This window comes from Syngnathoides biaculeatus, chromosome 22 (genome assembly GCF_019802595.1).
Source record: "Syngnathoides biaculeatus isolate LvHL_M chromosome 22, ASM1980259v1, whole genome shotgun sequence".
NCBI lineage: Eukaryota > Metazoa > Chordata > Actinopteri > Syngnathiformes > Syngnathidae > Syngnathoides > Syngnathoides biaculeatus.
In genome coordinates, this window is record NC_084661.1 from 2,789,787 (window position 1) to 2,817,718 (window position 27,932).

Genomic DNA, 27,932 nt, shown 5'->3' on the forward strand with positions numbered 1-27,932 from the left:
AACAATCAGCAGATGGCGCCCTTTTAATTGCGAAGGAGCGAAGAAGTCGTTTGACATCAGCGAAGAAGATTGTGGCCTCCAATGTCCACCGAAGAAAAGAGCATGGCTGGAAGCAACGCTGCTGCACCCTCAAGTAGTTCTCTATTAAAACTGCAGTCTTTGAATGGACTTTTTGCAATCTATAAAAAGCATGGTCCGACCTCTGCCAATGTTTTGAACAAGCTCAAAGAAACTCTACTCAAGGGTAACGCAGGAAAAAGAAATGCGTCTTGTTTCTTAAGGCGAACACTGACGATCTGTTTGTCTTCTAGAAGCCGGTGTGAAGAATCCAAACCCGAGGAAGAGGAATAAACAGAGTCTAAAGATGGGCCACGGAGGAACGCTCGACAGTGCTGCCTCTGGAGTATTAGGCATGGCCTGTATCCCTGTTTTATCTCTTTGTAAAACATTATTTGAAAAATATACTCCATATAGTGTAACATAACCACACATCAGTCTATTGTCATTGTCAGACTGTTATTGGCCGTATATCTGAAGCCTTTGCATAATTGTCTTTCTTTTCAGTTGTTGGTGTTGGAAATGGCACAAAAATGCTCAGCACAATGTTGGCTGGTTCCAAGGTAAGCAGTTGTGCTCAATGTTTTCAAGGGTATATATGAGATTGTGATTTTTATGATTCTCTATCGGCAGAATTAATTGAATTTTCATAAAACAAGGTGTGTAGCAGCTAGGTGCATTTGAAGATATTTCCTGATTTTTATCCTGGAGAAAATTTACAACACTATTGTCCTAGCCAAGAATCACTACGGCTGCACCAAAAATATTCCCAGATGTCACTCTTATTCACTGGTTGCACCTAGCCTTGGATAAAAGCAGTGTGGGCTCAACATTTAGGTTATTTCTTATTGTTGTTCTCCTCCTCCATCTTCTTTCTGTTTGTCCCGTGAGGGTTCGCCAAAGTGTGTAATTTTTTTTTTTTTATGTAGGCCTATCCTGCATCTTCAGTGGATGTGCAATTTCAAACTTTTTTGTGGCTAAACAACTTTGAATGTGATGGAAATTTTAAGGAAAGGATTGTAAGACAACAAGAATCCAGAAACTGAATTGAATCATGACAAAAGGCTCTTTCGATGTCCCTGCCTGTATCTTTTGAGTTTTCCAAATGTCAAGTTAATTGTGTGTAAACGGTATTTGTGTATGTGGAACCTGTCTCCAAGAAGAATGAACTAAGCAATAAATCATGTCTTTTCTTTCAGAAATACATTGCTGTTGCAGAGTTTGGGAAAGCAACTGATACTCTTGATGCTACTGGCAGTGTTACTCAAGAGAAAGACTTCAGTAAGTACAAGCCCCATCTATTCATCTGTTGCAATTAGAAAATCTCAATAAATGTGGATGTCTGTCTCTGCTTATCCACGGGAAATTCTTCAGCTTTACCACTAATGGTCTCTTTTTTTCACCTTTTACAGAACATATTACCAAATTGGATTTAGAGGAGAAGCTGAACAGTTTTGTTGGCAAAATCATGCAAGTCCCACCACTGTAAGGCTTAACTGTCCAAATGTTAAATTTATCTAACTGTAGGAAATGTGATTTGCGATCAGACGACTAGAGGTATTTGCACATATACAGCGCCTGAAATAGTTGTCTAATGTGACCATTTTTTCGACTAAGTATATTTCCAAAGGTGCGATTGACGTGAAAATTTCAGATGTTGGGAACTATCAGAATCAGCTTTATTGGCCAAGTGTGTAAAAACACAAGCAATTTTTCTTCGGCAGTCGGTGCTATCCAAGTAATCCATACATACAAAGGAAAGTAGAGCAAATAAGATCAGAAATCAACTTATGTTTAATAATGTGGGATAGCACAAGGAAAAGTATTGAATAGGCGAACTGGTATTTACTTAGTACAAAAGCCTTGGTTTGCAATGGCAGCTTTAGGACGCTTCCTGTATGGAGAAACTGAGTTGTATGGATTGCTCAGGTGTGATTTTTGCCCATTCCTCTACAAAAGCAGTTTTTAAAACTTTAAGGTCACTTGGGTGTCTTTTATGAACCTTGAGTTTCAGTTCTTTCTATAGATTTTCGATTGGAAAATCTGTCTGGTGGTTGGCTGGCAATATGTTTTGGATCATTATCCAGCTGAAATGTCCACCTTCATTTCATTTCTATCCTCGTCTAAGATGGCAGCAGATTTTTGTCATGAATGTCTTGGTACTTTGCTCATTCATCGATCCTTCAATGTGAAGTTTACTAGGGCTGTTTGTTGAAAAGCAGCCCCAGACCATCACGTTCCAATCTCCAAACGTCACTGTTGGCATGATGCTTTTGGGTGATGTGCAGTGCCATTTATGCTCTAATCGTGGTGTGCATTATAGGGTCCAAATACACTAGTTCAATACTGCTCTTATCAGACCAGATTAGTATTGAACTGGCTATTCCAAATGTTCTGCTGCAAACTGAAAAGACCTTTGACATTTTTTTTTCCCAACAGTGTCTTCTTGAGTGGTGAGCATGCTTTCAGATCATGGCGGTGGAGGGCATTACTCACTGTTTTCCTTGTGCCACCAGCACCTACTAATTTCATGCTTTTTGAAGCTCTCCATATGTTGTCCTTGGCTCTTGGACAGCTCTTCTGACCATTCTTTGCACTCCTATGGAAGATATTTTGCAAGGATTACCTAATCGAGGCACATTGATGGTAGTATAATTGGCTTTCCATTTGTGTATGATGGCCCCAACCGCCCTCACTGCAGTGTTCAGAAGTTTAGATATGTGCCTGTAACTGATGTCATCGTTATGTTTTGCAATAATTAGTTTGCGATGGTCTTGAGACAGCTCTCTCTGGTCTTACCTGTCATGAGATGTGCCTTGGCAGTGAGATGTTTTTTTTTAGACCATCAATTAGGACTCAACGAGCTGATATTCATTTGAACTAACAAGGGCCTGGTTTGCTGTTTGACTGATAGATTTTAGGTGTTGTCTTGGCTTTCCATGCCTTTTTGCACCCCCCTTTCTACATGTGTTCAATAATTTTTCCTGTGTGTCATTTCACATTTTAACACACATTTACTGACCTTAATTGTTCTACATTCTTTGTATGTATGGATTACTTAGGGGTTTCCCAAGATCTCTAGAAATTATTTGGTCAATAGCACCTTTGGAAGTTTGACAAAAATGGTGACATGTTAAATACTTATCTAAGATGCTGTCACTGTTGGGATTGTTGGCCATATTCTGTGAAGGCTTCACAAAAAGAAAAAGACTCTTCATGTTAATTTTTCAGATCAAGGTTTTGGAAATTACAAGCTTTAATCTGATGGCACAGTTTTGGAAATTGGAATTGGAAAGACCGCCAGCATGTACACCATATTAACTGCCTAAATAAAATTGTCTCTGATTTTGATTCTTTCGGCATATACTCACAATTCCAAATATAAGGGAATACAAACAAATTGTAGTGGCAAAATAGACTACACGGTCCTACAGATAGTGGCGTTGGAGAGAAGCAAAAACACTTTCAGTTTTGACTGTGCAGGCTACCAACAAATCCGGAAATCTAAAACAGGAATAAAAAAACACTCAATTGCCGGGTTTCATGTGACGTCATGCTTGTTCATCCCGGTACTTGACCCCCATTGTTGCAGACACGCAGTCAGCTGTCCATCGTCATCATGCCAGATTTTTTTGTTGCGTATACGGATGTGGACATCGTGGAAACCGAGACATTGGGAAGTAATTTTTTTTTTCCCTCCCATTTTTTTATTTTTCCTTTTCTCCTTCCAAAGATTAGACTGTATGAAGGAGAAGATACAATGGAGTTTTCGAAAAAACGGCAGCAAAAGTGGGTTGCAAATATAAAACGTGCAGATCTGAACGAAGCTGGAGTACACAAAGCAAACGGTTATTTGAAAGTCTGTTCTGACCATTTTGTAAGCATGTGTATTTCTAGTGTCCCAATATTCTACCTCAGGGAAGTCTTTCAGATCCTTTGAAAGTACATTGTTGTGGAGAGCATACGGATAGAAATCTTCAGAGTTTGATCTTCTGTACATATCTAGCTTTGGCGGCATCATCGAGTGAATTAAAGTAGGCAGAAAACATCCGCCACTCGCCGCTTACACATGGGTCATATGGATGTTGCCATGGTGATGTCGACTGCAACTCCTAGCTTGTCTGTAGAAAGGGTGTCAATTATAATGTGATTGCAACCCAAGGATACATTAAAACCAACATCATCAACATTCCATTAGATGGCGCTAAAGCAATACAATAATTACTTTGGTATGAGCACCAAAAAAAACTCAATAGTTTCAGCAAATAGTACAGTACTGTATTAGTTCCCCCCCCCCCACCGCCCCCCCCCAAAAAAAAAAAAAATTCTGCAAACCTGCAGTGATTCATTGCATGTAGTTTTGGTTGAAAGTTTCTCACAGCCAGACAAGGAAATGAAATCTCATGAAGGGACTAATTAAAGAATATGGAATATTATTTGAATATACTAGAACCTCATTCAGTAAGATGGAGTCTCAACTATGATGAAGTCCCATGGGGATGGTTTATGTGACTTTAGTGGTATATTTGTGGAAAATCTCAGTGGGTTTATGAATTGTACAACATTAGTGGCATACTCTCTTTTCTTCCACTGGTTCTGTTCTTAGCTTTTACTGAGAATTTAAAAATGCAGGACATGCAGTGTGTATCATTGATTGTTTTTTTTATCACCGTTATTATTTCAGTTACTCAGCGCTGAAAAAAGACGGCCAGCGAATGTCTGTCCTTCTGAAGAAAGGTCACAAGGTAGCGGCAAAACCAGCAAGATCCGTCACTGTGTACAACTTGACCCTGCAAGAGTTCAAGCTGCCATTCTTCACGTTGGGTTGGTATCTGTTCAATTATCTAATAATAAATATACTAAGCATTGTCATCACAGTGTACGTGTGCGCAATAATCATATCGCAATGTCCTACGCAAGTAGGGATGGGCATTGAGAGTTGAAAACTGAATGGCACCGGGACTAACAAATTAAAACATTTTGGTTCCCAGTTTTGATTCCTCGTCCAGTGGCCCCGAAAACAAAGTGGCGAAAACCAACAAAGATGTGTTTGTGCCCAGAGATGTCAAACAAAAGTGTGTCTTAACTTTGTCAAAATGTATGACCAGTCACCTCAGTGCAACACTTGGAATAAAATTATATTGTGCTGATGAGGGTGCCACGGTGTACGACTGGTTACAGCGTGTGCATCACAGTTCTGTGAACTGGGGATCCAATCCCAGCCCCACCTCTGTGGAGTTTTCATGTTCTCCATGTGCCTAAGTAGGTTTTCTCCAGGCACTCCTGTTTCTTCCCACGTCCCAAAACCATGCATTAACTGTCGATTGGGATGATTGTGTTTAAAATTGTTTTTGTGACATTGAGGTATTAAATGTCTTTGTTGTAACTTCATACAAATTTGACTTATCAGCCTATTGGCAGGAGCAGGGTGGCTGCATTCATCAGGCTCTAATTTTTCCACATACCTTCGTTTATTATCACCTAAATGTTTAACGGGATCGGACAAAACTCTGTTGTGGTATCAGACATTTTTGTTTCATCCCAAAGGAATTAACTTGCAACAATGCTTTGTTTGACCAGCAATATGGCGACGTCAACAAAAATCACGTGATATTATGATGTATGTGCACGAGCTATAAATTGGCAAGAGTCAATCATTTGTAATATTACTAAGTAACCAGCAGAGAAACATGGTTGAGCATACTACTATGATTAGCACCAAAGTTATGGTAAATTCTCACCCATCAAACGAGAACAGGAGCACGCCAGTGTGTTGTATACTTTTTTTTTGGGGGGGGACATATGTGTTGCATCTACTGTGTCTTTTCAGAATGTGACTAACGAATGCATCTTGCAATAAATTACACTGGGGAACTGTGGGATTGAAAGGGCAAACTTCAGGTGTGCAAAATATGATTTACTTAAACTAATGCACTAAAATATAGAAATACTAATGCATATTTTACAAATAGGGATGTCCTGACCACATTTTTCTGTCTGTGCTTTCAAGGGTCTGTCCATACTGTCCCAAGTAGATACTTTGACAATACGTGAAAAGAGCGTGCTTCCAAATTTTCTTAAGTATACATGCATATGCGAGAAAACCCACGCGCCACGTAGAGAACATGGACACTCCACACAGGCGGGCCGAGATTCAAACCCTGGTCCTCAAAACTGTGACGCTAATGCTCTAATTAGTGGTGCCGCATATATCAATCCATCTATCCATCCATCCATCCATCCATTTTCTTTGCCGCTTATCCTCACGAGGGTCACGGGGAGTGCTGGAGCCCGTCCCTGCTGTCAAGGGGCAGGGGGTGGGGTACACCCTGAACTGGTTGCCAGCCAATCGCAGGGCACATAGAGACAAAGAGTCGCACTCACAGTCACACCTCGGGGCAAGTTTAGAGTGTCCAATTAATGTGCCATGGTTTTGGGATGTGGGGGGAAACTGGAGTCCCCGGATAAAACCCACGCAGCCACTGGATGAACATGCAAACTCTGCACAGCCGGGGCCGGGATTGAACCCAGTTCTTCAGAACTGTGAGGCCAACACTCAGAACTGTGAGGCCAATGGCTTACCAGATATCATTGGACAAAAGGTGAGGTCTCCAACCAATTGGTTAGCACATGTACCTTACAGTTCTGAGGACCCTGGGTTTAAGTCCGGCCTCGCCTGGGTGGACTTTGCATGTTCTCCCCGTCAATGAATGGATTTCCTCCCACATCCCAAATGCATGCATGTTAGGTTATTTGAAGACTCTAAATTGCCCGTTGGTGTTACTGTTGGTGCGAATTGTCATTTGTGTGTGTGGGCTGATATTGGCTGGCGACCTGTTCGGGCTGTTTCCTGCCGCTCACCAGAGGGTGTCTGGGATGGGCTCCAGCGGTCATGTGACCCTGTTGAGGATAAGCAATGCAGAGAATGAATGACTCAATGAATAGACTTCATACATATCGATGAGTAGGAGCATGGATTTTCTAGAGGCCAGAAAAGACAAATGTGTGCTGATTTTACATGTATGTTTAATTTCGAACACGTACGTTTAACATTGCAATTTTCATGAACTTTGTGGTATATATTGCAGTCTTTTTTTTTTCTCCCCAATAAAATTGTACAGGACTAATTCATGTCATGTTTTGTTTGATCCATACAGCAATTATTTCTTACTTTTAACAATATCATTGAAAAATGTTTTTTCATTGCAGATATTGAATGCGGTGGTGGATTTTATGTGAGGAGCTTGGTGGATGACCTGGGAAAAGGTTGGATTTATTCATAAACAAATATCCGAAAATGCAAACTAGTAGTATTTTCCCCATAAGAATGATCTGTTGTGTGTTGCTGCAGCACTCTTGTCATGTGCTCATGTCAAGGAGCTGACCCGTACCAAACAGGGTCAGTTCACCTTGGAGCAGCATGCCTTACATGAGGAGCAATGGACACTGGAACACATCCTCCAGTCACTGCAACCGTGCCCAGAGTCAGAACAGAGTCTGGACAGTATAGCAGGGCCACAAGGTGGAACATAATGATGGAAAATTGTCATTTTCGTTTCCTTTTTTTTTTCTTCCTTTCTTGTAGGATAGTATTACTTTTTTCATTTAAAAAAAATGACTTTGTATTTTTTTCCCCAATCTGAAAGAAATTCATAAATCATTATTGCATTCCCTGTGTTCACGATTATAAAAAAAATAACTATAAATAAAATCTTATTCTAGAAACACAAGCAACAAAGAGAACTAATTTCATATGCTGTATGAGTTTAGATTGTTGCATAGATGTAAAGTTTGATTCTAGATCACCTTTGAAAGTTAGCAAGTGTGGTGCTGTCACACCCTTAAGTGGCTGAATACCCCATGTATTATGTAGGACTAGATGTTAATATCTATTCATCCTATTAATCCTCTATTCATGCATAATTCAGCTCCGATGAGGCTCTGTGAGATGTTCAAATAAGTGATCGCACCCTACAGGTTATCAAGTGGGCTTCCTTCCGTCATCAAATGTTTTGCTGATGGGCCCATGACACTCTCGAGAGGGTTCAGCAGTGAATCCCGGCGTCCCAGGTTCACCACCTAGGTGCCATCAAATCGGGTCTTTCCTCTTTATCCACAGCCACTGGCTTGCCTTTTCCACCGCCTTGGAGAGATCTCTGACTGCCTGCCGATAGGCCTTCCCTCGTACTCCCATCTCTCTTAGTAGCCTGGATGCTGAAGAGGCTATAAACCCTCTGGAGCCAACTACCTCTGCTGTCCAACCTTGCTGTTGCACTTCGGCCGAAAGTCCTGCATACCTCAGCCGCTTCCGCTCATATGCCTCGACTGCACCCTCCCAGGGCACTGTGAGCTCAATGATGTCGACGAGCTTAAGAGAGGTATATTATAGCTATCAGTTCTGTAGACGTGTAATGATTTTTTTTCTTGTTACAGCTACGTTCTGTATATAGTTTGTCTTTCAACAGTTTGTTTTTTATGTGTATATAAGTGAATGTAGACCACACTGCTGTACTGCGGTCTGCGCATAAGCATGCGTCTCAAAATACAACATTGGATCATTCCAACTTTCATCTTTGTTGTATCATTGTGTATTGTTTTATCTATTACAGAGGTAATTTTGATGGCCCAAAATGAGGCTACCATCTCACTCCTATTATTCCACTCCAAAACACCATTCTGTCACCTCCTTGCTGACATAATCAAAAACTGTAGCCATCTAGCCCAGGGGTATTGAACTAAAATTTTATGTCTAAATCAAGAAAAGGTCTTGAAGAAAAAGATCATCTCGTGCATGCCAGTATTTCTTCAGATACATATTTACAAAGCCTGGTTATAGCATCGTCTGCTTGTAATCAATACGTCGGTCAAATCCAAAAAATCTTTTGGCATTTATTATTGACAATGAACTGAACTAAAATGCTTGACTGCTACTACAGTATATACAGTTACACTCATACATTTACATACCCTGGCAGAATTTCCATCCATCTTCTGAGCTGCTTATCCTTATAGGGGTTCCGGGAGAGCTGGCGGCTATCCCGGCCAACTTCAGGCAAAACGTCGACGACACCCTGAAGTGATCGCCAGTCAGTCACGGAATACATTGACACCGTCACCAAGTAGAAACTGAACCCACGCTGCCTGTACGAAAGTCAGACAAGTGTACCACTATACCATCAGTGAATGCCTGGCAGAATTTGTGGGAAGAAAACAATATACATTATTTTTTCTGAACTGCTTATCCTCCCAAAGCTCACGGGAGTGCTGGAGCCAAACCCAGCTGTCATTGGGCAGGAGCCAGGGTACACCCTGAATTGGTTGCCAGTCAAACGCAGGGCACATAGAGACAAACAACAGTCACACTCACTATCATAGCGAGGGGCAATTTAAAGTGTCCAATTAATACACGTTTTTGGGATGTGGGAGGAAGGTGGAGTGCCCGGAGAAAACCCACACAGGCATGGATGGGGAGAACATGTAAAGTTTACACAGCCGGTGCTGGGATTTGAACTCTGGTCCTCAGAACTATGAGGCCAATGCTTTACAGCTGCTCCACTTTTCCACATATATATATATTTTTTTCTTTTTTTCTCTCTTTTGTTATATTTTATTTAATGAATATGTTTTTTTAAAATAATGCAGCCCTATGAGGGCACAAACCAGTGCAATCTGTAGGCCGGTCCCAAGCCCGGATAAATGCAGAGGGTTGCGTCAGGAAGGGCATCCGGCGTAAAAACTGTGCCAAACAAATATGAGCGTTCATCTAAAGAATCCCATACCGGATCGGTCGTGGCCCGGGTTAACAACGCCCGCCCCCGGCACTGCTAACCTGCAGGGCGTCGGTGGAAATTCAGCTACTGTGGGTCGAAGACAAAGAAGAGGAGGAAACCGGATCCAGCGTCAGAAGAAAAAGAGGAATGCACAGAGCCTACAACTGAGTGTAGGGACTTTGAATGTTGGGACTATGACAAGAAAAGCACAGGAGTTGGTTGACATGATGATTAGGAGAAAGGTTGATATTCTGTGCATCCAAGAGAGCAGGTGGAAAGGTAGTAAGGCTAGAAGTTTGGGAGCAGGGTTTAAATTATTCTACCACGGAGTAGATGGGAAGAGAAATGGAGTAGGGGTTATTTTAAAGGAAGAGCTGGCTAAGAATGTCTTGGAGGTGAAAAGAGTATCAGATCGAGTGATGAGACTAAAATTTAAAATTGAGGGTGTTATGTATAATGTGTAGGATGATTCTGGTGGTGGGTAGGAAGATTAAGAAGACAAAGGTAGAGCAGAGAACCATGTGGTGGAAGCTGAGAAAGGAAGAATGTTGTGCGGCCTTCCGGAAAGAGGTGAGACAGGCTCTCGATGGACAACCGAAGCTCCCGGAAGACTGGACGACGACGGCCAAGGTGATCAGAGAGACAGGCAGGAGAGTACTTGGTGTGTCATCTGGTAGGAAAGGGGAGAAGGAGACTTGGTGGTGGAACCCCAAAATACAGGGAGTCATACAAGGAAAGAGATTAGCGAAGAAGAAGTGGGATACTGAGAGGACTGAGGAGAGGCGAAAGGAGTACATCGAGATGCGACGTAGGGCAAAGGTAGAGGTGGCAAAGGCTAAACAAGAGGCATATGAAGACATGTACACCAGGTTGGACACGAAAGAAGGAGAAAAGGATCTCTACAGGTTGGCCAGACAGAGGGATAGAGATGGGAAGGATGTGGAGCAGGTAAGGGTGATTAAGGATAGAGATGGAAATGTGTTGACTGGTGCCGGTAGTGTACTAAATAGATGGAAAGAATACTTTGAGAAGTTGATGAATGAAGAAAATGAGAGAGAAGGAAGAGTTGAAGAGGCAAGAGTGAAGGACCAGGAAGTGGAAATGATTACTAAGGGGGAAGTCAGAAAGGCACTACAAAGGATGAAAAATGGAAAGGCAGTTGGTCCTGATGACATACCGGTAGAGGTATGGAAGCAATTTGGAGAGATGGCTGTGGAGTTTTTGACCAACTTATTCAACAGAATACTAGCGGGCGAAAAGATGCCTGAAGAATGGAGGAAAAGTGTTCTAGTTCCCATTTTTAAGAACAAAGGGGATGTTCAGAGCTGTGGGAACTATAGAGGAATCAAGTTGATGAGCCACACAATGAAGTTATGGGAAAGAGTAGTGGAGGCTAGACTCAGGACAGAAGTAAGTATCTGCGAGCAACAGTATGGTTTCATGCCTAGAAAGAGTACCACAGATGCATTATTTGCCTTGAGGATGCTCGTGGAAAAGTACAGAGAAGGTCAGAAGGAGCTACATTGTGTCTTTGTGGATCTAGAGAAAGCCTATGACAGAGTACCAAGAGAGGAACTGTGGTACTGCATGCGTAAGTCTGGCGTGGCAGAGAAGTATGTTAAAATAGTACAGGACATGTATGATGGTAGCAGAACAATGGTGAGGTGTGCCTTAGGTGTGACAGAGGAATTTAAGGTGGAGGTGGGACTGCATCAGGGATCAGCTCTGAGCCCCTTCCTGTTTGCAGTGGTAATGGATAGGCTGACAGATGAGGTTAGACTGGAATCCCCTTGGACCATGATGTTCGCAGATGATATTGTCATATGCAGTGAAAGCAGGGAGCATGCAGAGGAACAATTGGAAAGATGGAGACATGCACTGGAAAGGAGAGGAATGAAGATTAGCCGAAGTAAAACAGAATATATGTGCGTGAATGAGGAAAGTAGAGGGGGAAGAGTGAGGCTACAGGGAGAAGAGATAGCGAGGGTGGACGACTTCAAATACTTGGGGTCAACAATACAGAGCAATGGAGAGTGTGGTCAGGAAGTGAAGAAACGGGTCCAAGCAGGTTGGAACAGCTGGCGAAAGGTGTCTGGTGTGTTATGTGACAGAAGAGTGTCTGCTAGGATGAAGGGCAAAGTTTACAAAACAGTGGTGAGGCCGGCCATGATGTACGGATTAGAGACGGTGGCACTGAAGAAACAACAGGAAGCTGAACTGGAGGTGGCAGAAATGAAGATGTTGAGGTTCTCGCTCGGAGTGACCAGGTTGGATAGGATTAGAAATGAGCTCATTCGAGGGACGGCCAAAGTTGGATGTTTAGGAGACAAGGTTCGAGAGAGCAGACTTGGATGGTTTGGACATGTTCAGAGGCGAGAGAGTGAGTATATTGGTAGAAGGATGTTTAAGATGGAGCTGCCAGGCAAAAGAGCGAGAGGAAGACCAAAGAGAAGGTTTATGGATGTGGTGAGGGAAGACATGAGGGCAGTTGGGGTTAGAGAGGAAGATGCAGGAGATAGGCTAAGATGGCAAAAGATGACACGCTGTGGCGACCCCTAACGGGACAAGCCGAAAGGAAAAGAAGAAGAAGTTTTTTTAAAATACCTTACAGTTCATTTGAATATTTGCCACATCATTTGTGTTCTTGTAAAAGAATGGTACATGTTACAAATTCTGCCAACATCAACAGATTTATGAGCACAACCGTGAAAGGCTACATTTAAAAATAAGAGCAGGTAAATAAAAAGTGAAAATTATACGTGTTCAAATAACATGTTTAAAAAATAAGGGAAAGGTTGTGTCTCCTTTTCTCTTGGGTATCTTGACATAATAGTGAATTCACCTAGAAGAATTTTCAATTTACTTGACAGGTTGGGGTAATTGACTGTGAACAGTTATCTAAATGGCTTGTTAATGGACAGCTGCTTGTTTGGACAGAAGTGAAATAGCATGAGCACCCATTCAGAGAATGTACTGTCCATCAAAGAGTGCTGAGGGCTATTTATCCAGTATGTCAGTGGTCACATAATGAACAACTTTGGGTGAACTGATTGTGTATTCTCAGAATGCTGAAGAGTGTGCTGATCCATTTGTAATTGTATCACTGTTCCTGCAATTGGCTTTGGGAGAGTCTGAGTCCTCAATGTCAGTGCTACTGATGGAAACACAGCTTTGTTTGTCCCATTGTGTTTCATCTATCAGGCAAAATGAAGTGAGACGTACACTAAAAGTACTTATCATTAATAAGGTTGTGCAAAATATGGAGCATCTTAATACTGTCACGACCCATCGGAACGGGAGTAGGACCCAAATGCAGGACTCGGACGATGCAAGGTAGTTCAGGGAGAAACGTTTATTATTTCGTGGTCGGGATCGGGCAGGCAGTCAGGTGCAGCAGCGGTAGTTGGGACGTCAGGCGAAGAGAGCAGGTGAGCGGGCAGCCAGGAGCTTACGGGGTTGGTCGGAGAACAGGCGAAGGTCGGTACACACGGGTTGTCGATCAGGGATACGAGAGTACTTGAACGGGACATGAAGCTCAACGAACTGGCCCCGGACCAGTCATCATCGGGGTCATATAAATACACCGGATAATCAGCCCGCATGAGGCGCAGGTGTGCGCCTCCCAATCAGCGCAGTCGCGCTGGCACCCGCACAGCCCGGGCTGGAGTGGCAGGATCATGACAAATACATTGAAAAAAAACAAGAGCAGCGCATTAAGGTTAAACTACAAAATGTGTGTTGTGGAAGATTTTGGTCTATGAGTAACTGACAATGTAGTGGTTTATTTGCCTGACTTCCATCCCAGGGAGTGGAGTCTGGCCCCAGCTGGGGCCTTTTGTTCAAGATCCCCACAACTCGAGGGCACGCGCTAAACATTTTGGGGGGGTATTTAATTATTAAAAACACATTGTAGATTTTTTTAGACTACTATATCAACTTGATTTTTATAGACATTCTCACACTGACAATTACCCCTTACTAACAATAATGTTTTGGAATTTACTCTGTAGGTGTAAAGTTAAAGTATATAAATATTCAGGACTGACACAGGTTAATCCACACACACTTACTGTAAGGTAAGCAGCTGTGTAGTCTGAAATTGCACAATCACATGCCCACAGATTTGCCAATATTAATGAATACAGTGACATATTTGATATGGGCAGTTACAGGACAAACACGCTCAAGAAAAACTCAATGTCCAACCTCATGAATTCCATCCTACGGGCATTTTTGGTAAACAAATGACTTTGTCATAGAAGCTTTCATCTGAGTTGATCTTCTGAAGCATCCTCCGTTCTATAGGGTGTTTTCGACCAAGTAACTACATCTGCGGCACATGGCCATGTTGAATGGGTTCACTCTACTGACGTGCCGTTCACTCTATCGCTTTTGCATATAGTCTGGAGTTACAAATACTCGTATGACTGTTAAAAGTGACACATGATGGCTAAAAAGACTGGAAAGTTATTGAGGCTCGTTACGACAAGAAGTGTGCTTTGATCAACAATATCGACCCATATGGCTTGTAGAAACACAAATGGAGCAATAATTTCAAACTGTGGCCGTCGGTAACCTAGCCAGACATCATCAACTATTTCCTCTTCTCAACAAGTGCTTATACCATGGACCAACTAAAAAATTACAAAGGTCTAGGGGCCTACAACCAATTCGTCAATGGCTGGGTTTGTGATGCGGCGGTATCCATTGTAAGCAAGTTGTCTCCACACTGCTAAAGTTAGTGTACCACACAATACAATTTAAATATGTACCGCGTGATTACAGTTAGCGTTGTGTTAAATTATGTTGATTATACCAACAGAAGAAGTGTAGATTATTATTTTCGTTACCGAGAGCGAGCGTGCGAGAGAGAGAGAGAGAAAGAGAGAGAGAGAGAGATTCGACTGGGACGAGTCCCAAGTGGAGCCCACACCTCTTGCTCCACTTCCACGGCTACATTTTTAACTCAACTCACGAAACAGCTCGGGCCGATAACTCGTTTTTGTAAACTTATTATAATAAAACAGAAAATACAGATTTTGGAGACATGCATTGCATTCACACACAAGTGTCATGTAGGCCCTTGGCCCTAAAAAACACTTCTCCTTCACAGAACTTCATTGTTGCTAAGTAGGTGCTTACCAATAACAAAATGCTCCGAGCAAACTCTGACATAAGGGAATGACTTGGCTACTAGATCAGCTCTGCTGATATGAGAGAGCCACAATTGTTGCTGTTTGGTTGATAACTGCTCCGTTTTCTTGCACTAGTTCTTGATCACAGCTGGCAGTCGAAAAAAAGACGCTTTACAATGGCCATTTTTGTTTGAACAACGGATAACATTGCAGTGTGCCCCATTCATACGCCTTTCTGAAATGATTCCTGCTTAGTTACAGTTTGTTTAATTGAATTCACCCCACCAAAATGGGGATCGGCAGGCAGGAATATCAAAGGAGTCAGGCTTACGGGGTCAGTCGGAGAACAGCCGGAGGTCGGTACACACGGGAAAACGATCAGAGATACAGGAGTGCTGGAACGGGGCATGAGTTGCGACGATCTGGCGCCGGACCAGTCGTCCCCATGGTCCTATATACACCGGGGCCAATCAGCCAGCATGAGGCGCAGGTGTGCGCCTCCCAATCAGAGCGAACACGTGGGCACCCGCACAGCCAGGGCTGGACCGGCAGAACCATGACACGATCCACAGCAGGAGGAAAGTGCACTTTTCCTCTTGAGCTCTATTTTTAAGCGTTCCCATGAACACGAGTTCGGCGTGTTACTTGAATCTCTGCCACGCATCTGGTAAATTGGATGAGTTGGAACACTGAACGCCTCGTCGTTGTCTTCGTTTTTTTTTTGCCTGAGTACGACTCTGATGATTTTGATTTCGAATCTCTTTGCCCGGCTTTGCATCCCAGTCAGTTTGTTTCACCTCCCCGCGTTTCCAGCACCCGAACGTCTTCACCCGGTAGATCAAAGTACACCAATCGGTACGAGGGAACCCGATTGGCCATCTACCCAGGACCTCCGCGGGGCGGCCAGAGGAGACGCCCCGGCCGGGCGCTTCCTGGTGTCTCTCGCTGCGCGGCCACGAAGACACAGTCCTCCCATTCCTCGCCGGTAACGGTGAGACCGGCAGACCCGCAGCTGGTGGCGAGGCTTCCAGCCCAGAGGGAGGAGGTGCCGCCAAATCACGAGGCGTTCCGCCGCGAACTGGGGGCGGAGATTGAGCGGCAGAGCGCGGAATTGGCGGCTCTCACGGCCCAGGTCCGGCAAGGATTGGCGAACCAGCCGACCTACGCTGACGTCGCAACGGCGACGGACTCGCTGCTGACTCAGGTTCACGTGGCAGTTGGAACTGACCCGCTCCCGAGACACGCCCACGTGTCAGTTTCGACTGACTCTCCGCCTGCTCAGGTTTACGTTGCCGTGGAAACCGACCCGCCCCCTTGTCAAGCGCACGCCACAGTGGGAACAGACTCGCCACCTCAAGTGCACGTCGCAGTGTTGGCGGTTCCGAGCAGAGCTCACGCGGCAGTCGGAACTGACCCGCTCCCGAGACACGCCCACGTTGCCGTTTCAACGGATGCAGTGCAAACTCACGTGGCAGTGGGGACCGACCCGACGCCGCCTCACGTTGCTGTCCAGGAGGTGGCGACGTCTCCACAGCCGCTTCTCGTCCGTGCTCTGGAGTGGCAGTGGCGACTGGCCCGCGGACGCTCCACACTCCTGCTCTGTCGGCGACCGGCCCGCGGTCGCTCCCCGTTCCTGCTCTGTCGGCGACGAGCACGCCCTCACATTCCTGTCCAGGAGGTGGCGACAGTTCCCCAGACGCCTCACGCTCCCGTCCAGGAGGAGGTGGAGTTGGTGATGCTGCTGCCGCCTTCTCACGTTCCTGTCCAGGAGGGGGCGGTACTGGCGCCGCCTTCTCAAGTTGCTGTCCAGGAGGGGGCGGCGATGGCGCCGCCTTCTCAAGTTGCTGTCCAGGAGGGGGCGGCGAGCACGAGCTGTGCGGCTGTGGTGATTGGGAGGCACACACCTGTGCCTCATGCGGCCTGATCATCCCCCATATATATAGGACCCGGTGACGACTGGTCCTCCGCCTGTTCGTTGAGCTTTATGTCCCGTTCCAGCACTCTCGTACGCCTGACTGAACCTCTGTGTACCGACCTCCGTCCGTTCTCTGACCAACCTTGTAAGCCTGACTCCTTGACACTTCTGCCTGCATTGTTTCCCCGTGCACCGGACTGCCTGCTCGATCCCCGAACTCTGCATACAATAAACGTGTCTCTTCTTGAACTACCTTGCGTCTTCCGAGTTCCTGCATTTGGGTCCTACCTCTTGTTCCGATGGGACGTGACAGATACTTGCTCTTGAGTTTCACATGTGTCTTCTTTCTTTATTCTTCACTCCAGCACAAGTGCCTCAATCGACTCTGGTTACAGTGTTTGTGCGTTAAAGGACTTTCAAGATAAAAGATCAAATGATAACTGTAGCTAAAGCATTATGGTATACACTTATCGCTTCTTAGCCATGATATGTAGACACGATCTTGCCGTCCAAAATGGCGTTATAAACAAAAACACATGGTCAGTGTGGTGTTAATGAAAAGTATCTATCTCTGCTGTTACATGGAATTGCGCTGATTTGATCCAGAGAATGTTCTTTCTACCGAGGCAGAGTGAGGAACAGTTCACAGAGTTTGTAGAGTTGACAATGCACTGGTCATTTGAGCGGAGAAAACGAGTCAATTCAGAGACCTTTTACCACACAAAAGTATGTGCGGGGGTCCATGCTCGTGCTTGCTCATAGCAGTGTTGTTTAAATCATCATAACCACTTGTAGTCCAGATTGTGTGTTCCGTGGTAAAAAGGAGACAGGGACATCAGAACAGTTTGCTGACCTGTGGACAGCCAGCTAGCAATGGATAGGTTTCCAATTACGGCATCTTGTGTGTCATAGAGGTCAGAGAACACAGGTGAAAGGTGAAACATGAAGTTTTTTTCTATCATTAATTTTTCTGATTACTGCAAGGGACTGTGGTGACATCATTGGAAACCTATCCATTTATGTTTCTCGTACGTGCTGGCTTGAAAGTGACGGACGAAATTCTTCCCCGTTTTTGTGACAACTACTTCAGGTGTAGGCCGACCACTTGAAATTCTACTGTTCTTTTCCTCAAACGGCACTGAATGTAAAGACTGAATTAAATTAATTTCACTCATTGTGACTCGGTGATGAACTGAACCACTGACTGTTTCCCGCTGAACAATTCTCATAAGCCAATTATGCGCATGTCCGTTGGCAGATAAGAATTCAACATGCGCACGTACAGTAAACAGCCTTTCGGGACTCTCATTGCGCATGCGTGAAACATGCTGTCGGCTCTCCAGCTTTTCGTAAGGAAAGCAGGACAAATTAGACAGAAATTTAAGACCAAAACAGTAGAACTGTACAATAGAGGACATCCATCCATCCATCCATTTTCTGATCCGCTTATCCCCACGAAGGTTGCGGAAGTGGTGGAGCCTATCACAGCTGTCATCGGGCAGGAGGCGAGTACACTCCGAACTGGTTGCCAGCCAATCGCAGGGCACATGCAGACAGCTATATTATTGTTCATGTCTATACAGTATGTTACAGTCACATGATGGATTTTTTTTCTTTTTCCCATCGAAGGTTTTTGTTACTAACTCAAGACACCAGCTGAATCTGATTTGGATCTGCAAATATTTAGATTTTTTTTTCCCTGCACATACAAATTCATAATTGACCTGTATAGCACAGTATCGCAAAAATCTCATTTGTATAATTATGTAGTTTTTTTCCCAGTGTAAAAAGAACCATCTCACAAAGATGATGATAGGGTACAAACATAACAATTGTAGTATTTTTTAGCTGTTACATTCGAGAAAAAAAATAATTATATTATCTTTGTTTAATTGAATAAAAAACATTGAACGTCGTCACATTGTTTAACTTTCTCTCCTAACGTATATAAAAATGCCTTCGGCCACTGCATGGCATTATTCTGAAATCTTTTGGTTTTTTTTTGTTTTGTCTTTGTTTTTGCTGTTGTCCATTTTGTGAGGCCAGCTGTCAAATGCGAGGGCTCCTGCTCCGATTGGAAAATGATCAATCGTTTTGGCCATGGAGGAGTCTGACGCCAAGGGAAGCTGGCCCCGATCAATGGGCTGTAACTATTGTCCCAGTCCAAATATTAGCCGTTTGCTGCCGGCTTTCATGTCTTCAAGGCTGTTCGCGTCTCTGTTTGCTCCGAGGATCCTCTTTATCTAAATTACAGCCGTTGAGAAAGTTGGATGTTTTTTCCCCCTGACATATCACCAAATACAACAATTGGAGTCGATGAGTGAACCTCGATTTTCTGTCGAAAAGCATTTGACTTCCGCTCGTCACTTTGCACATAAAAAAATCCAAAGCGCGTGCGTAAGCAACTAAGGAGCTATGGATAACTGTTGCAACAGGATGTCGGAGGTGGGAGGTGAGCAAGCATCCACAGGGTGATTATCAGTTGATGCTGTGCTTATCTTCCGTTCATCAATCAAATCCTCATGAGTGAATCACCCGCTGTCGAACTGCACCAGAATGTCGATTGGAGACTAGTATAAGGCGACATACTTCCAAGATAAATTAAGGGCTGCTTGATGAGAGGAAGAGCAAAATAGCTGCAACTCCTTTTTCGTTCTTAATTGCACTACACGGGAATAATTTGAAATAGGCTACTAATGATACACTTAAATTACAGTAGCCTACCTGGTCGACCCCCAGATAATTAGTGGGAATACATTTTCTCGTATTTTTTCTCGAAAATATGATATATAGCGCATTATTTATTTAAAAATATTTGCCTTTGTTTGTTGACTGTTGTTATTTATTGTCTATTGCCCTATAACAGGTCCACGTAAACAATTGAGATTTTTAATGAATATAAAAACTGTATAATTATGTGTAATGGTCATGGTTTACAATTATTGTGTGTTTACCACCTGCTGTATTATCACACTTAAACTTAAAATATTTACATAAAGAACCAATAGGTTATTAAACTGTTACAAGAATTACGTTGTTTTTTAGTCACTTTATTTGCACGGAGAGTCCTGCATAAAGGTTCCATTTAATAACATACTTTCAGTGAATATTTCATTCATTTTTGACAGCAGAATTTGATTACAGCTATGTCGCCTACAAAATTTAACTAAAATGCTATTCAAGTGAAGTTCGCAGCTGAAGAAAGTACTTCGTTTCCGAATGCACGTGATTCAAATGTGCTAAACTTGCTCAACCCCCCCCCCCTCTTTTCCTCTAAAAATTCAAACAATAACATTACATCAAATGCAAGCAATGTAAATACTCGAATCAAGTCAATCCATTTTTTTGCAGCATGCCATGATTAAAACTAACTTTATCAACATGCAATTCTCATAACATTCAATTTTAATTCACGAATCTATTATTATATATGTATTGCTAAACTATCAATTCGGAGCATTTGCGCAGCGTGCTCTTTGTTGATGTGAGCAACAATTATCTTTTGGTCAAGTGCCACGTGATCACTGCAGCGCAACGACTCCCGAGCCAATCACAAACGTTGGCCGCCACCTGGAGGAAGTGACTCGCCCACTTCTCGCCTGCAGCCAGATAACAGCCCAACAGTTGGATCGGACAACCTCTCCCCCTCACACCCACACACCCAAATCGTCTTTTGGAGGCACGCAGCAAATGGTAGTTGCGCTGCAAAACAGGTCAGAAAAGAAGGGAGCCTCGGTCCGAAACAGATTGCGGTTGTGCAGGTTGTAAGAGAAGGCCAAACAGCGCCACCATGAGCGTCCCACTCTACTCTTCGACGGCCATCCAGCCAGCCCCCCCGACTCCTTTCTACATCGAAGACATCCTCGGGAGGACTGATAACACCACAGCCAACTCCTCGTCGTCGTCTTCTTCTTCTTCATCCTCCATTCCGGTCATACCCACGCCGACCTTCCCATCTCCGAACTCCTCATTTACCAACTTCATCTCCCCGTACCGGACACCCGTTTATGAGCCGACACCGATCCACCCGGCGCTGCCCCCGCACCACGCGGCCGCGTACGCTTCTGCCGGGCCCTTCGTGGGCCCCGTGTACCCATTCCATCATCTGCAGCACCACCGACCGCTGGGGGAGTACGCACATGCCCTGTTAAGACACCATCCTCTCGGTGAGTTGTTATGGTTAACAAATAATAATAATAACAACAACAATAAACCCTCATAATTTTTCTGGAACGAACACAACAATACCCAGTAGTTATTGAGACTTACCTTACTTTAATTTACTTAATTCGACCATCCACATTGGTTTCACGTGATTACAATTTTATTAAACGAACATATTATTCTATTATTTTCGAGGAGAAAAGAGGACAATTACGTTTGGAAGCAATGATCAGATAAGATTGTTTTTAAACTAGGACTCCTACCAGTGTTATTCTTGTGGAATCTGGACATTTTAGAAAAATATTTCCCACTGACAATTAATATCTCTTGTTAAACACAATTGTTCCATTTCCGGTTGTTTGTTGAGCCACCTGATTTTACTCTGCAGAGCGCATCGACACGAACACTTGCATATATAGAACAATATCCCAAAATCTTCTTCTTTTCCTTTCGGCTTGTCCCGTTAGGGGTCGCCACAGCGTGTCATCTCAAATGAACGCATATTTGTTCGGCGCAGTTTTACGACGGGTGCCCTTCCTGACCCAACCCCTCTATATTTTGGCCGGGGAGAGAAGTTTACAGCATCTGGAGTTCCCTAGCGGTCTCCCTTCCAAGTACTAACCAGGGCCAAACCCGCTTAGCTTACGAGATCGGACGTTCTCAGGGTAGCATGGCCATATGCCACACCAAAATAGGTTTCTATAATATAGGCCTACCTCTTTTTGTTGTGTTTTCGTCTTAATTGCGTCTTACTTGATGTGTAAATGAACATGTATTACAGTACAAGCTATTGTTGTTATGAGGCTGAAAGTATATTGTGGACTCCATTGAGAAGTACGTCCTAAATAAATAAATACCCGACTTGGAAATCAATCAGTATCTTTGGTTTTCTGTACATGACAGAAAATAAACCGATAACCATACTCCATTTATTGGATAAAAGAAATAAATAAAGCCTATCCATTTTATCTTTGTATTGGTTAAGTAACTGCGTGCTAACTTTCAACTGGTATATGTGGTGGAACTGTTAAAAATAGACGATGGTTTACCAGAAGTCGTTGTGACTTTTGCTCTCGTGGCAACAAAAACTTTTCGATGTACGTGCATGACAGCATCACGCTTGATCATGCATGCATATCAAAGTGGGTGTAGCGCACTTCGAGTGACATCTCGGAGTACACCAGACTACATGTATGAGTTGCATATTTGGGGGTTATGTGTGCTTTTTTTGGTGGCGATGATTTGCGGTAACCTTAACTGGTTTTTCCTGGGCTTCTATTGTTATGAAACTTCAGAGGAACAAGTCAGCCAAGTGACTAACACCCATGTTGCCCCCGAAGCACTTGTTATTGTTGCAGGAAACTGCCATGTTTTCATGGCGTCCATCCTACATATATGGGGGGGGGGGGGTGTCACTCGGAGTTAGAACTGTCTCAGGGTCTTGTAGCCCCGTCAATCTGGCGTTGCAAGTTGTTTTCAGTGGAGCGTGACAAGCGCGTCACGTGACCTTTGTGTCGTGCGGAATGAGCTGCGGGGCCTTGTTCCGTTCTCGATAGGAGTAAATCTCCCCATCCGAAGCTGTTGAATGTTTTCCTGTGTCGCTCCGGCCAGCCGCTTCCTCGGGAGCCCGCTGCACGCCGCTGATTATTTTATCGACATCCTCAATACAGACCTATTCAGGAAACACTCGGCCTCTGATAGCCCGGGATCCGTTTTTCGCATATTGTTGCGTTTCCTCTGCTCGCCCGCCCGAGGATGTGACCAACTTGCTTGATGATTGCAAACAGGGCAACACCTTTACCGACTTCTGAATGAGTGCGACATAATTTCAATCATTTACGTTACACATATCGAAAAGTACGTTTCATTTATTTGATCACCTCAGTAAATAACGGGTCACCATGAAAGCCATTTCACTCCATGAAAGCCGTTTCACTCTTGCATTCTTGATCATAGGCCTAATGGTAAAAAACGACAGTAATGCCGGGATATTCATTAATATCTCCAAAATAACACCTTATATTTTGCCCTCCGCTATTATGTAAATGAAAAATGGCTCCCCCGTTATGGCACGTAACCCTCTGGTGGAATGCAACAATCTTTCTCCAATGGCATTAACGGAAAAGACAAGTTGAGAGACAAAAAAAGAAAAAAGAAATCACACCCACACACACGCACGAAAAGGACCTCTGAAGAAATTAAGATGCATTTGTGTTATTTCTCATGGGAAAGGGATATTAAGCAATAGCAGAAAAATCCTACCTATCCAAAAATGGAAATGGCATCTTTAGGTAACCTGTTGCACATTATAAAACTTCATTTGGGATGCATAGCAATAAAGATGTACTGCGTTTTAAAAACAATTCTGACCTTCAGATGGATAATAACTGCTATCAGTTCATATAAAATAATTTTTGTACAACAAATTTATTTCCAATAGGAAAGTTTGTGGGCCATGTCTTTGCCATTATTGATCAACTTTATGAAAATGACCTCGATCATATTTTATTTCACTCAACAATTTTTTGTTCCGAGAGAATAAAACAAAGTATTTCCCCGCGTATTACAAGCACTAAATATTAATTTGAATAAACGGCTACTATTTTTGAGAGATTCAACTGGAATAGATAAGTGTTTTTGCTATTTGCATTGTCTTGCAAAAATATTTTATTTAATTGTTTTGGGGGATATATGTCTATATTGTTATTATTATTATTATTATTATTAAGGTTGACATGAGAATAATTTTGTCATCCAAAATTTGATCTTGGCTCATGCTTGATTCGAAACGAGATTGACGAAGAAAAAAAAATTGCCCACAGTGGACTTTGATTGTGTAAATGACAGGAGAACATGCGTGTGTGTCGGTGCGTGCCATCGCCCATAATCACACCACAAAGCAGGAAACACATGAAGCGGATATTCGGCCATAGTTTAGTCTCTGTCACGACCTTCCCGAAAAAAGAAAGCGTGCTTGCAGCAGGCCAGCGTGCGGCAGCTGCGAGTACCAACTATTGTTTGGTCCTCACCATGAGCCGGACGGAAAAGCGGACTGGAAATCCAGTTCGAAAATGCCATCGAGACACTTCGAAGACAATTGCACTGTTGTTTGCACATCATTCTTCAAGCGTGGGGAAGAAAGGAGGATCTTAAACAAACCGTGAGAGAGCACCTCAGCCAATTAATGCTTAAAATATGTCATTAATATAAATGGAATCACATCTTGAATAATAATAATTAAAAAAAACATCAACTGCAACTTTGAACACGTTGGAATTTCAAGTGTTGGTCCTAAATTGAAACTAAGTGCCGATTAAATATATGATTTCATTTTCCCTCTTTGCGTCCACAAAAAAAAATTAATTAAAAAAATAAATTTTTACATGCAATATCTTGCAACCGTTAGTCAAACATTTAGAAGTTCAAATTTAAACCCAACAACCAGGGACAGAGACATTTATAACTTTAAATAAATAAATGTATATGTATATATATATATGAAATCTTCCAATATAATTATTTGTAATATTTTTTATATCCGTTTAATTACAACTTTAGAACGAGGCGTCTACTTCAATGCAACAAATAAGGGTGATTTTTTTTAACGTCAACGTAATGTGCCTAAAATTTCAGAGGATATACATGAAAGAATTAAAGTAATTATCAATGACTATAGTGTCCAACACACAAAAATTATTAAAAATATTTGTGCGCTTTTTTTTCCTTTTTTTTTTGGGCTGCAGGGAAACCTGTGCTTTGGAGCCCCTTCATCCAGCGGCCCCTGCATAAACGCAAAGGGGGGCAGGTCCGCTTCTCCAACGACCAGACCGTCGAATTGGAGAAGAAATTCGAGAGCCACAAGTACCTTTCACCTCCGGAGAGGAAAAGACTGGCCAAGATGCTTCAGCTAAGCGAGCGACAGGTCGGAAGAAAAGAACAATACAGAAATAACAACAGTGCTTTTAAAAAAAACAAAAAACATGAAATCATATTTAATCAAATATATAGGTTGTGGAATCATTGCTGTGGTGTTTTTCAGGTGAAAACCTGGTTCCAAAATCGACGAGCAAAGTGGCGAAGACTCAAACAGGTCGGTTCTGTTGCGACCTTTTCGTTTTACACCATATTAAAATTTTGATTCATCATCGGATGCTCCATGTTTTAACCGGTTCAGGAAAATCCACAAGGAGCCAAGTCGGAAGATGTCATGTGCGGCGACAAAGGAGGTAGCAACTGCGACCGGTCCGGGGTCCCGAGCCCGGAACACACGCGGACTGCGATGGACTCGAACGTGCTCGAAGACGGTCGCGGTGGGCCATCCGCATCTTTGCGGCAGTCCCTCGCCGAGCCGGAATGGAGCCTTTCAGACGATACAGAGACCGAGCTTGACATAGAGGACCACAATCAGTTCACACTGACCCAGCAGCTCTGAAGCCGAGCAATGCGACCGACCTGCAAAAAATGAAGACAACACAGAAAAATAGCAGATGCTCTCATTTTTCTTTATGGGAACATTTTTGTTTATTCCATAAACAACTGACATTACATACCTCCTCAATTCCATAAAGCTAAGTTAGAGCAGTTATTTGCATTAAATTCATAAAAAGGTCCTTTGTTAGTGGTCTCTTACTGCCCCCCCCCCCAAGCTATATATTTTGTATATATTACGCAGTTGGAAAGACTGTGACTGTTTATATGTTACTTTAAACCAATAGATTAGAAATACGTTTTGTATGTCATTTTAAACAGACATTTATCAAAATATTCAATGTGGGAAGAAGATCAAGGGAAATGTCTAATAAAGTATTCATATGTTGAAAACGTGACTTTTTTGGGGATTGCCTAATTTGTGCATTTGTAAAATGATAACACTATGATCACAATAGATTGCTTTCAATCCACATCAAATAATGTTATGTTAAAATTAGACGAGGCTTTGCTATAGTCAATAATCAGGTACGTGGTCAAAAAAAAATTAAATTATGAAACATTTGAAGGGTAGTTGACAAAAGGAAAAGAGAAGCACTGTATGAAAATTCAAACTGTAAATCAAATTTGGCTCCCCAAATTGGGTCCCCATTGTGACAACAGCGAGTGTGGAATAAAAAAAAAAACAGCGTGCTGAACATAAACCACAAATAATTTTGTGACTTGTCAAGATTATAGTGTATTACAATTAGAATATTATATATATTACAATTTGATACAGCAGCACCTCTTCATGCAGATTAACAGTATTCTTTTTTTTTGAGGGGGAATAAACCAGATTTTTTGGGGGACTTTTTTTCTTTAATGCAATGCACGATGTGTAACATACACACATGCACACACACACGGACACACGAACACAAAATATGGGTACAATAGTGACAGACCAAAATATAACATGAAGGAGCTAAGAGGTTCATCTATTAAACACCTTTCAGGTTAGCAATTTAATAAAGCTTTTCACCCTGCTATCTATCTATCTATCTATCTATCTATCTATCTATCTATCTATCTATCTATCTATCTATCTATCTATCTATCTATCTATCTATCTATCTATCTATCTATCTATCTATCTATCTATCTATCTATCTATCTATCTATCTCTATCTATCTATCTATCTATCTATCTATCTATCTATCTATCTATCTATCTATCTATCTATCTATCTATCTATCTATCTATCTATCTATCTATCTATCTATCTATCTATCTATCTATCTATCTATCTATCTATCTATCTACTTACTTACTTACTAACCTGTCTTGTGCAGCTGTATGAATGAATACTGAATACTTTCCTTTTTATGTTAGAGGAGTTTTTAATTAAAATTGGAGATGCATATGCTCCATCTGTGGTTGTTTGAATTGCGCTGCTAATTTCAAACAGCAGTTTTTTTTTTTTAACTTTAATGTCACCACCAAAGTGCTGGATACATAGATCCCTAGCAGTGATGTGGCTTGGAGGAGGTCAAGGCACTGGAATGTTGCAGTTCACCTTAAATCGGCAAGCGGCTCAGAAAGTGGATGGTTGTCAAAATCTTAGGTGTGAACCCATTGAGCAATCTGAGTATAGAAACAAAAGAATCAAACTAAATTAATATAAAGCTTTTTAAATCAAGGTTATGAATTAACAATGAGATCATTAAGTGTTGTTAAAGGAAAATTCTGGTGGTTTGGATTAACAAAGTATCCAATAGGTCATGTAATATGTACTTTATCTTGAAAATGTGATGTTAATCCTCTCTCATTTAATGGTGTTTTGAGAAGATTTTTATCGACAATTACAAATTTTCAGGGGCGCTGCCATTTTGGTGAATCACATGACCTACGACGGGAATGATGTGGAGCTTTGGTGAGCGACCGGCCTCCAGAGCTGACTCGGGCCCACCGATGGAGCTCGCTCGTCAGACTCTGTGTCATTCTGTCCGAAGAACGATCCCAATATTTTACAGTCACAGGTTCAAATCTGTATGGACGTATTGCTCCATCTTCCTGATGAACCTATACTGCTATTTCTTCATCAGATGAGGATAAATCCAAAAAATCAGCGCCGGCCATAATTGTGTCCCCTGTAATCGAGCATTAGGTGCGGCACGTAATATGTCACATCTGCACACGTAGGTCATGTGACTCGCCAAAATGGCGGCGCCCCTGAAAATTCGTAATAGTCGATAAAAATCTTCTCAAAACACCCTTAAATGAGAGAGGATTAATATCACTTTTTCAAGATACAGTCCATATTACATGAGCTATTGGATACGTTGTTAATGCAAACCACCAGAATTTCCCTTTAACTGTGTCCCCTGTGATTGGCTGGAAACCATTTCAGGGTGTACCCCGCCCCCTGCCCGTTGACAGGTGGGATAGGCTCCAACACTCCCCGCATCCTTGTGAGGATA

General features: G+C 42.7%; 3 protein-coding genes across 4 annotated transcripts in view; 2 read left to right on the forward strand and 1 right to left on the reverse strand.

The window, feature by feature from the left end:
- The window catches only part of lrrc45 (leucine rich repeat containing 45), a 36,191-nt gene extending 33,562 nt beyond the window's left edge, over positions 1–2,629 (reverse strand). The window contains exon 1 of the mRNA XM_061810089.1: positions 2,554–2,629. The gene's annotated coding sequence lies outside the window, so the exon portion shown is untranslated. The remainder of the gene's footprint in view (positions 1–2,553) is intronic.
- Positions 26–8,627, forward strand: trub1 (TruB pseudouridine (psi) synthase family member 1). 2 transcript variants are annotated; one of them, XM_061810092.1, is made up of 9 exons: positions 26–244; positions 312–410; positions 565–620; positions 1,257–1,338; positions 1,470–1,542; positions 4,742–4,881; positions 7,267–7,323; positions 7,409–7,579; positions 8,035–8,627. In XM_061810092.1, exons 1-9 carry the CDS (start codon positions 82–84, stop codon positions 8,085–8,087), a joined length of 894 nt encoding a protein of 297 aa, XP_061666076.1. In that variant the 5' UTR covers positions 26–81; the 3' UTR covers positions 8,088–8,627. The 2 variants fall into 2 exon arrangements, with proteins under 2 accessions (XP_061666076.1, XP_061666077.1); XM_061810093.1 differs by having other exon boundaries at positions 27–244; positions 8,177–8,627.
- An 11,886-nt stretch (positions 8,628–20,513) lies between these two features.
- hhex (hematopoietically expressed homeobox) lies at positions 20,514–26,087 on the forward strand. The gene is made up of 4 exons (XM_061810490.1): positions 20,514–21,043; positions 24,785–24,963; positions 25,081–25,131; positions 25,216–26,087. The coding sequence occupies exons 1-4, from the start codon at positions 20,668–20,670 to the stop codon at positions 25,471–25,473; spliced, it is 864 nt and encodes a 287-aa protein (XP_061666474.1). The 5' UTR covers positions 20,514–20,667; the 3' UTR covers positions 25,474–26,087.
- Positions 26,088–27,932: the final 1,845 nt, after the last annotated feature.